Below are 9,867 nucleotides of genomic sequence, written 5' to 3'. Positions count from 1 at the left end.
CTGAGTTACATTCTCTACCTGACTTCCTGTCTCTAGATCCAGCAAAAGAGTTGGGCGCTCAATGGCGTTCAGTTTTCAGCCAGTGAAGTGGAATCTGTATGCCTGAGTCAGGTGCCTATGTTCCTTATATTACACACAAAAGAAAAATGCAAAAGTATATGTTTAATATGCCTGGTAGTGGTCATAAGTAATCCACAGAATGCTGATTGCACAGTCTAGCTGGCCAGCATGCTTCAAAAACTGTAGTGGGGGTTAAGTAAGAGCTCAGGAGGTGAGCACAGGCAGCATCAAGAAGGAACCACATCCTAACAGTGTCACTGATAATAGCTTGCAGACTCCTGCCTGCCTGTGAGAAAAGAAATTACCTGGCATTACCTTTAGTGATGCTGTTACAATGATCAGCCAAACCTTTCAACCTACAGATGCTACCAAAACCACCCCTTCCTATAGGAGAGCTCTGAGGAGCTCATAGGAGGAAAGGGCAAAGACTAACCCTCCTTGATTTCCTATAGGGATATCCATATGCGCAAGCTTTCTGAAAGCTTTTAAATCTTGTAATGAGGAAAAACCTTTGTAAAAATCTTTATTTTTTTTTTATCTGTTCAGTCAGGGTTTTCTGTTTGTGTGTTTGTTTGTTTTCCTAGTGGTGCTGGCATCTCACAGCAGCTCCACTGGCCAGTGCATCCTCCTGAGACTGGTTTCAGCAGACCTGTAACAGCATTAAGGGGGTTCCTTGCAGAAACACACAGAGAAGTCTTTAGTACATGGGCAGTGCTTGTGGGTTGGATGTCTCCATAATTGTGGGAATGTGCACGTCTGCTGCCATTCCAGGTCTGGAAGACACTCATTTCCACACCATCCACACTAATTACAACTCTTGTGAGTGCACAGACAGTACTTCTGGAGGAACCTCTCCCCGCCCACCATCATGTCCAACATGTGCAAGGTGAGGATAGTTGTCCACATTCAGGAGTGTAAGGGAAGGGCCCTTCAGAGCATAAAGCAGTATCACATGTACTCTGTGCCTTCTTTCCCTGTCCTTGGGGTAGGCCACAACAAATACTAAGTTTTCTCCAGGTTTACCGCAGTTTACCTCCTTTATAAATCAATTTGTTACAGAAGACTTCAGAGAGAAGGCAAGGAAAGCTTCCTTGTGCATGTCCCAAATCACAGAAGTGCCACAGCTTAATTTATTGCTTATCGAGCACTAGCAAAAGAGATAATTTTTTTGTTAGGACTCATGTTTGGAATATTATATTTTACACAAAAGAGGTCATTATGATCTTATTTAAACTGGGAAAAAATTAAAATTAGTCTTTCAGACTTTTCTCATCTTTCATATGACTGAAAAAATACGAGAGTTCTGCAAATCACACTGTCGGCTCAGCAACAGACAACCTTATTAAAATGCCAGTCTGGGTGAATCCCACCGCAAGTCTGTAACAATTGCAGTTTAGTTCCCCAACTCCCGAAGGCTCCTTCAGCAGCCGTGGCCACTGCATGACATCTGGCGGCCACAAGGCAGCACGGCCAGGACGTGGCACTGCTGGAACTGCCGCTAAAACCAGCCCGTATCAGCTCTGAGCCCCATGCGGGGTGAGACGCCCAAACATCCGCTCCGAGACGTTCGCTGCCGCCACGGAACAACCCAGCTTTGACAACTGCTCACGTGTACCACAATAGGGTACATATCTTCCTTGGGAGTGACGATGTTCCCTGCCACGAGTGTTGATCTTCCCCTGCACCCCTACAGTTGTAGGACATCGGAATGGGGATTTGCAGAGCAACAGAATCGTAGGGGACGTTCTTTGCAGTGCAGAGGTGGAATTGGCTGTGAACTTGCACCTACTGAGCTGATAAAACCAATCCAGAATGATGCTTTGGTATAGAAGAGGTGTCACTGGCAGCAACAGGTACTCCTCATCCTCCTATGATCATGGTATAAAAATCACAGAATTATAGAATATGAAGGGTTGGAAGGGATCTTCTATATTACCTAGTCCCAATCTGCCCTGCCCCAGGCAAGGACACCTCCCACTGGACCAGGTCGATCCAGGCCTTATACAACCTGGCACTGAACACTGCCAGGCTGGGGCACTCACAGCCTTCCTGAGCAACCTCTTCTAGTGCCTCGCTACCCTCACAGTAAGGAATTTCTTCCTCATACCTTAACGAAATTTCCCATCTCTCAGTTTGTGCCCATTCCTCTATGTCCTATCACTACAGTTCCCGATGCAGAGTCCCTCTCTGGCTTCCCTGTGGCCCCTTCAGATACTGGAAGGTTGCCATGAGGTCTCCAAACAACCTTCCACCACCTTTCTCAGCTTGTCTTTGTAGGGGAGGGGTTCCAGTCCTCTTGTCAACTCTGTGGCCTCCTCTGGACTTGCTCCATCTCTCACGGTGGGTGAAGTTTATCACAGAAAAAGTCACAGAATGTTCTGAATTGGAAGGAATGCAACTCCTGGCCCTGCACAGACACCCCATAAAGTCACACGATGTGCCTGAAAGCATTGTCCAAACGCTCCTGGAACTCTGTGAGGCTTGGTGCTGTGACAACTTCCTTGGGGAAGCAGGAAAAAGAATAACGAAGTAGGGAAAAGAATAATCGGGTAAGAGAAAACAAAGAGATTAGGTGTTCAAAATCCTCAAACGCGCGGTCCATCGGCTGAGCGACCCCGCCGATGCCTCAGGTCGGGCCCGTGGCCGGGTCCAGTAGAGCGGCAGCCCTGCGACTCTCCGCCTCCAGCGCTGCAGCACCGGCAACGCTCCCGGCGCGGCTCGGGACCGGCTCCCGGCGCGGCTCGGCACGGCCTCCCGGCGCGGCTCGGAACCGGTTCCCGGCGCGGCTCGGCACGGCCTCCCGGCGCGGCTCCTCCCACCGCGCCGGCCGGGCCCGCCCCGCCGCTTCCGGCTTCCGGCGCCGGTGGGGGCGGGCGCGCGGGCCGGGCGGAAGCCCCGCGGCGGGCGGCGCGTGCGCGGGGGCGTGGCCGCGGCGGGGGCGCGGCCGCCGCTCAGTTCCTGCCCCGCGCGCGGGCGGGCGGGTGTCGCCGGTCGCGACGGAGGTAACGGCCCGACCCGGCCCGCGCGGCCCCGCGCCCCTCGGGGCCGCCCAGGCGGGCCCGCCCCGGCCCGGCCGCTGCCCGGGACAGCGCGCCTGGCGCTGCCGCCGCGGCACTCCCCGGTCCGGCCCCATGGGGCGGGAGCGCCGCTGATTCACTTCGGGCGGCTGCCGGCAGTGAGGGAAGGAGGGGGGGAGGTGGACAGACAGATGGACAGACAGGTAGACAGAGCCCGCGGGGCCTGGCCGGGCCCCGGCCGCCCCCGGGTCTCAGCGCGGAGCAGGGCGATGCTGGGGCCCGTCCTGCGGCCTCGGTGATCCCCCGGGCCGGGTCCCTCCTCCGCCGGAGAGCCCGGCTCGTTTCGGTGTTCCCGCCCGCCCGTCTGCGGACTCGGGCTCGGCCCCTGGCGCCGGGGCCCTCGGGGTGCCGGGACCTGCGGGGCCGTAACGGGAAGGGACCTTCGGGCTCTGCGGCTGGGGCGTGATGCAGCCTTAGGAAATGCTCGTTTACGTTTCACGCCTGATCCATCATGTGTTTGTAGTTGGGAACTTAATTCGTCCCGTTCTCTGCACCAAGTGATGCATGTTATCCTCCGGTGACAGCATTGGTTAGTCTGCAGAAACGTAGTTATGGGAGAGCCTTTAACAAGATGTATTTTATTTGTAGTCCTGCTGACTTGTTTTTTGGTGGGGGGGGAATGGGTTACCTTTGTAGCTGAAGAAACAAATTGATCTACATGTGCTTCACTGTCCATTGGAAGAATGACAGATGATAAAGATGTACTGCGAGATGTGTGGTTTGGGCGAATACCGACCTGTTTCACTCTGTATCAGGATGAGATAACTGAAAGGGAAGCTGAGCCCTACTATGTGAGTATGACAAAGGTAGTCACAAATAGTCCGAGGCCGTGGTTATGTTGTTTCCTTCATTCTCATCACGTGTACTACTGCATGTTGTGAAAAAAACCCAATTCTTTTCTTCTTGTTCTTGGTAGCTTCTGAAAGTAAACATATAACCATGCTGTGTGACTTTAACTTTCTTCACAGCAAATGGAAAACTTCAGGCTTGTTTCACTAGTGAGAGAAACTTATCACATATAATTAATTCAGATTTTTGAAAAAAATCTTAGGAAGTCAGTGAGTGACTGGGTAAAGGAGGAGGTTGGATGTGAGTTTGTATGTTCTTGGATAATGAACAGTTGAAGTGAGAAAACTTCTATTAATGCAGAATTAGTTAAGTCAGACTTATGAAATCATAAACATTAAGGTTGGTCACCTCTGTAACATAAACTCCTAAAGAACCCTGGCTCTGTGGATTGACTTCTGTGGATTTTCTTTTCTTTGAAGTCCAGCAGCCATGAGAGATCTAGCTCAGAAATAAGAAAAGCAGCTATAACAGCTAAACGGAACACTACCTGAACAGAATTGGTAGCTGATGATAAAAAAGGGATGGTGGGTGTATTTGAGTTGTAATGTGCCTTCTGTAATGATGTATTTAATTATTTATAGTGTTCTCATCAGTTTTCATTCTTTCAGCACCTAATAGACATGTAATTGAGAAAGAATGTTAGCTGATTCAGTGAAATGCAAATTTGAAATGCATCAAGTATATGGGAGGGAAATCTTGAACTTTTCATTTTTATGGGATTCTGGAATTCTTAAGTCTTATCCCATTCCACACTGGATAGAACTTTTTGTGTGTGTTCAGTAGCATCTTTATGTCACCAGTTTCTCATTTGCATGTGTTTTGAAACCTAATAAACTGTTAGTGCTTTTTGTTCAGGAATAATAATGCTCATCTTTGTATATTTTAGTTTCATCACTGGTAAAAGATAAGAACTTTGCTTCATATTTGTTGACCTATTGCCAAATACATCTAAGCTACTTGGAAGTCTCAGACTTTAAATTATACATATGAGTTAAAATATGTTCGCATATTTTGTGTAAGAGCTACTTGAAAGGTATGAGTTTAAGTTTAGAGGTGTACAGCCTTGGTCTGTTTAACATTGGCATGGAAACCATGAAACCATGTTATCCTCATGGTGTGGCCAGCTTTTGGAGTTAAGGAAATGGTTTTAGGGTTGTAGGATTTCTTCTATTTAATCCATGAAAAGTGTGCACAAAAATTCTCAATGCTTAGTTCTTTCTTTCTGCAAAATGTGGTTACTCATGGATCACAGTTCTAAAATTTTAGCTTCTTCATTTTTCAATTTGTGTTGGAGCTGGTAATACAGCTTTGTGTCTCTGGAGGGACCAAGGATTTATAATAGTAAAAGGCAGAATAGCAGTCAACGTTTTAAGTCATGGTATATCTCTGATAGTTTCAGAGAGTGTTTGCATTAATGTTTTTGTTCAGATCTGGAGTGCATATGAAGTAAGTCTTCAACCTTTCCACTCCTGTGCCCAGGCTGGCACCACAGAGCAGTCAGCCCATGGGCCGAATCCCTTTCACGTGAAGCTGAAGCAGCAGAGGGGCTTCAGCTGCTAATTTGGTGTGTGGGAGCAAACTTGAGCTAAATCAAAGTAGAGCAACATCAAGACACCTAAAATTATGGGTAAAGTAGAAAAGTATGTGTAGTTAACATTTCCAGCCCTTGACATCAGCTCTTCAGCTTTACATGTCTCCTCTTCCTTGTTAGTATAGATACAACCTCTCCATTCCAGACTGCCTGTCATAAACTGAAAGACTGTATGGGAAGGAAATACTGGCACCATTAAGTTGAGAGAGGATAAAGGATTCTGCTGTGAGGAACTTGCTTTATGAAGATGAAGGATGACATAGACTTGGAGGGTGAGGGGTTAGAAAAACAACCAAGAGTCTGTGGGATAGATTTTGGTTATTGTGCGTGGTGTGACAGGAGAGCCCTGTCTGTCAGATGGGTTAGTGCAGTACTGGAGCTGAAGCATGTGAAGCACCTTCTGGCACTGCACAGGGCTAGGACAAGTAATTTAAAATTAACTTGTCTATCTTTGGGAAAGAGTGCTGACATAAAGACTGGACAGCTCTGTAAAACACTGTCCTGTGTCTTAATATATATTCATGTAGGGTAGGTTTCTGCAGTTATGCTAGAGGTGGATACATCAATTGTCTTTGGAGTGTTTAATGCAGATATTTGTGTTTTGAGTGGCAGCATATTTAGGAACAGTTTGCTTGAACTACTTTTGTTGCTGATTTATCTGATTTTTCTCTCATCCTAAAATTGTTATGCATTTTATTTTAAAATGATGTACTGTTTGCCTCTTAGTGCAAGCAACACTTAGAAGGAAAAGGATGAAAGAAGTATACAGGAAGCAGAGATTCATTGACTGAGGCTTGCCAGAGGTATAAGGAACAAAATTGCAGCAGGATAGATTCTTAGAATGATGCTCTGCCCAAGGGACTAGTCCTTAACAGGACTGCTCTTTAGCTTGGTCAAAAGTATTATTTTGTTAAGATATCTGTAGGAGAGAGCAATGTGAAGCCATTCCACATTAGGATGTTTTGTTTCATCTCCCTCGACACTTTAGTGATCAGACCAGTCCAGTTCGTATTAAATCTGTAATTTTTCTGTTTTAGTGCTTTGCATGTAAAAATACTGCATGCTCTGCAACAAAACTTGTGGATATACGTGGAGAGGGACTCTTTACACAAAGTTATATTGCAAGCTTATACTTAGGCATTAGGAGTTCTTTGTATTTCATTTAACCTCCAGGTTAGTAAGAAAACATTCCTGGTTTTTTGGATTAAATACTGTAGCAATACATAATGTTCAAAGGAAGGTGTTGCAGTTTGTGTCATTTTTGGGGATGACATTTAGGGATGGTTGTGAGGATTTATTCTGCTTGGTGATGTATTTGGAGATTTACTTTTCTTAATTTTATGAAGAGAACTCATGAGTTTATTTGTTATCTTTCAGTGAGTGGGGAGGGGATATTGAAAGGAGTAAAAAGGTGAAAATGTGTTTAAACTCTTCCTAAAGATCTCACTGAACGGATTTAGTATACTTGTAAATCTCTGAGATAATTAAAGCTAGAAAAGTGGTAGAATTGGATCCTTTCATTTCCCCTATGGAAGGGAATAACTATATCAAGGTAAAAGAACTGGGAGGGCCAAACAAAGAGTTCAGTAGGTTCTACAAATGCTCAGCATCTCTGAAAAACAGGTAATTCCTGTTAACCCGATTAGCTGTTGGGTTTTGTACAGTTGTACAGGGTTTTTTTTAAACCTTTTGGAAGTGCTGTCCATGTTCTGTTAAATTCAGTTGAATGCTGCTTGGTTATTGTCTGTGTTCTGTAATTGTGTTGAAGCAGAACTGGATTGTTCTTTCACAATATAAACTGAAGTAGAATATTTTACAGAGGAAGTTATGTAGTTTAAAGATTTATGTGAAACACTGTTCCAATAAATAACACTTGAATATATTTATCAATTCTAACATGGCTGTGCTACATGCAACATGCTGAAAATTGGCTTTTGTAAGAGTCCTAGTAAGTCTCATCAGAGTACACCAGCATTAACTGTATGTATCATGCTTAAATAACATGATACTATTTCCAAAAACATGTGGGTTTGATATAGCCTGAACTGTATTGTCTCAAGAACAACCAGTGAAGATATGTGGAATTAGGTAAATAAAGGATAAGCTTAGGTTGTCATTCAAGTCATTTAGGTACCAAACAATTCTTACTTGAATGTGTACATAACTTCATTGAATTTTGTTTGCCTTTTAAAAATGAAGGCTGTGTTTTGATTACATTGCTCCTATGAAATGAGGTAGAAACAGTGTGATGATGGTAATAAAAGCAGCAGTTGAAAAAAGAAAACCATATGGTACATAAGAATGGAGTGTTAACTGATATGATGACTGTGATAGTGGTGAGACTTGGCCTTATGTAATTTTATAAAACTGTAAAATTTAGTATCATGGCCAAAATATTATCTAATTTATATATCAAAATGTGGTCGAATTATTAGAAGAATTCTGGAAGAATGTTGCAGCAGAGATCAAGTTTTCTGTCAGGCAGAATATATCCTTACATGGTTTGGGATGTCTGTACCACAGACATTCACTTAGGGCCTGGCATTATTCATATACTATAAAAAATACTTTATGAAACAACACTGGATATGAGGAACACTGGAAAACAAGTGTTTCTCTAAACACAAAATTTAACCTATATATGCCTTAGGCCATTACACAATGGACACTATTAATTTAAAATGTCTGCTCTAAAATGAATTGGTATTTTACAGGAAAGTTAATCTTTACCCAGTGAGATACTGAAAAGCATTGTTTGTTAATGCTTATGGATTGATTTATCTCTAGTGAACGTACCACACAGTCATCAGTCAGTTCACTGATTGATACAGAGTGCTTAACCACTCCTGTGCATAAGACTAAAAAAAAAGATGGTAGGGAAAATGTTGCAAATAAAAATAGCACATTTGTTCTGATTTGGATAGTATACACTTGAGAAAGGAAGATAGTGTACAACAAATCTGTAAAAATGTGTCTTGTTTCAACTCATAAAATATTTACAGTTTTTTTCCTGATTATAGTTGCTGAGTGAAGGTTAAATAGTGGAAGAGTAGTAGTCTTGACTAATAGGTTGAACTGGCAAACCCAGTGCAAAGAAAGTGGAAAGCTATTGGAAGTACAAAACACTTGAAACCAAACCCTTAAGCATCTAGTTTTCATTGGGTTTTTTTCTCCTGGTGTAGGAATTTCCATTTTGGAGCTAATACACAGTTGTTCATTCTTTTCAATAAGAAGTTAGAATCACTTATGTGTTCATATGCAAAAGGTTTCAAACTTCATTATTTAAATACAGAAAAGCAGAAATTGAAGTCCACTGTGAACTCTCACCTCACTGAAAGAATCAAGAACTAATTTTTACTTTTTTTGGTGTTAATATACTGGATACTGCTATTCTGCACCTTCTGAGTACATCATTTTATAGCCTTTCATTGACCATTAAAAAGTCAACTGCCTGAAAGATCTGTTACCTTAAAAAGGGGAAGAAGAAAATCCTAACTGAATTTTGGTTATGAAAATGCATACTTGTTACAGATTTTTACTAGTTCAGTATATTTTATTTACACTTAAATTGTCTATAATTTCTTTTCAGTTGCTTTTGCCAAGAATAAGCTACTTGACACTGGTAACAGACAAAGTGAAGAAACACTTTCAGAAAGTTATGAGACAAGAGGAAGTTAGTGAAATATGGTTTGAATACGAAGGTACACCACTGAAATGGTGAGTTTATTGAACTTTGTACTCTCTGCAGTTTATCACATAGAGATTTCCCAGGGTCAGCACAGTGTCAGTAGTTTTCCTAAAATAATCACTCCCTTGGGTTTCAAAGATGGCAGAAGAGGAGGAGAAAAAACAAAATAAGGTTTCATGTTGAACATATTCTTTTATTATTCCGCTTGATTTTTTACTGTATGCATAGGGCAGAGGTGTTGTGCTGCACTTACTGGTTTTGTTCTCGTTGTTGCCATAATTCAGAATGCTTGTGGTTTTGGCTTTACCATTGCTTGCATTAGAATTGCCAAATAAATCTTCTTTTAACATATTCCACCTTCCTAAAAGATGTCTAGTAACACAGATAGGAAGTAGTGTTTCTGGAGTTTGCAGAAAGCTTATATGCATGATGGTGATAAAACATGAGTAGCCTTCAGTGTTCACTGGTGTGATATGTGTTTGCACTGTAAAAGTCTAATATTGATCTGCAAGCATGTGTTGAATTCAATTAGTTCAAGTTTACTGAACTAATTGCTATTGATTCTGGTTTTTATTTTGTCCTGTAGTCTATTAAAACTGCCT

The 9,867-nt window shown here is 43.0% G+C and overlaps 1 protein-coding gene across 2 annotated transcripts in view; it reads left to right on the top strand.

The window, feature by feature from the left end:
- The first annotated feature begins 2,928 nt into the window (after positions 1 to 2,928).
- ATG5 (autophagy related 5) overlaps positions 2,929 to 9,867 on the top strand; it is a 91,356-nt gene continuing 84,417 nt past the window's right edge. For both annotated transcript variants that reach the window (XM_063389730.1, XM_063389729.1), the window contains exons 1-3: positions 2,929 to 3,062; positions 3,774 to 3,928; positions 9,167 to 9,294. In XM_063389730.1, coding sequence (XP_063245800.1) covers positions 3,821 to 3,928; positions 9,167 to 9,294 — 236 coding nt within the window. In that variant the 5' untranslated portion in view covers positions 2,929 to 3,062; positions 3,774 to 3,820. The remainder of the gene's footprint in view (positions 3,063 to 3,773; positions 3,929 to 9,166; positions 9,295 to 9,867) is intronic.

This window comes from Prinia subflava, chromosome 2, assembly GCF_021018805.1.
Source record: "Prinia subflava isolate CZ2003 ecotype Zambia chromosome 2, Cam_Psub_1.2, whole genome shotgun sequence".
Classification (NCBI taxonomy): domain Eukaryota; kingdom Metazoa; phylum Chordata; class Aves; order Passeriformes; family Cisticolidae; genus Prinia; species Prinia subflava.
The sequence above is the reverse complement of the archived record's forward strand: the minus strand, read 5'-3'. Positions and strand labels throughout refer to the sequence as shown.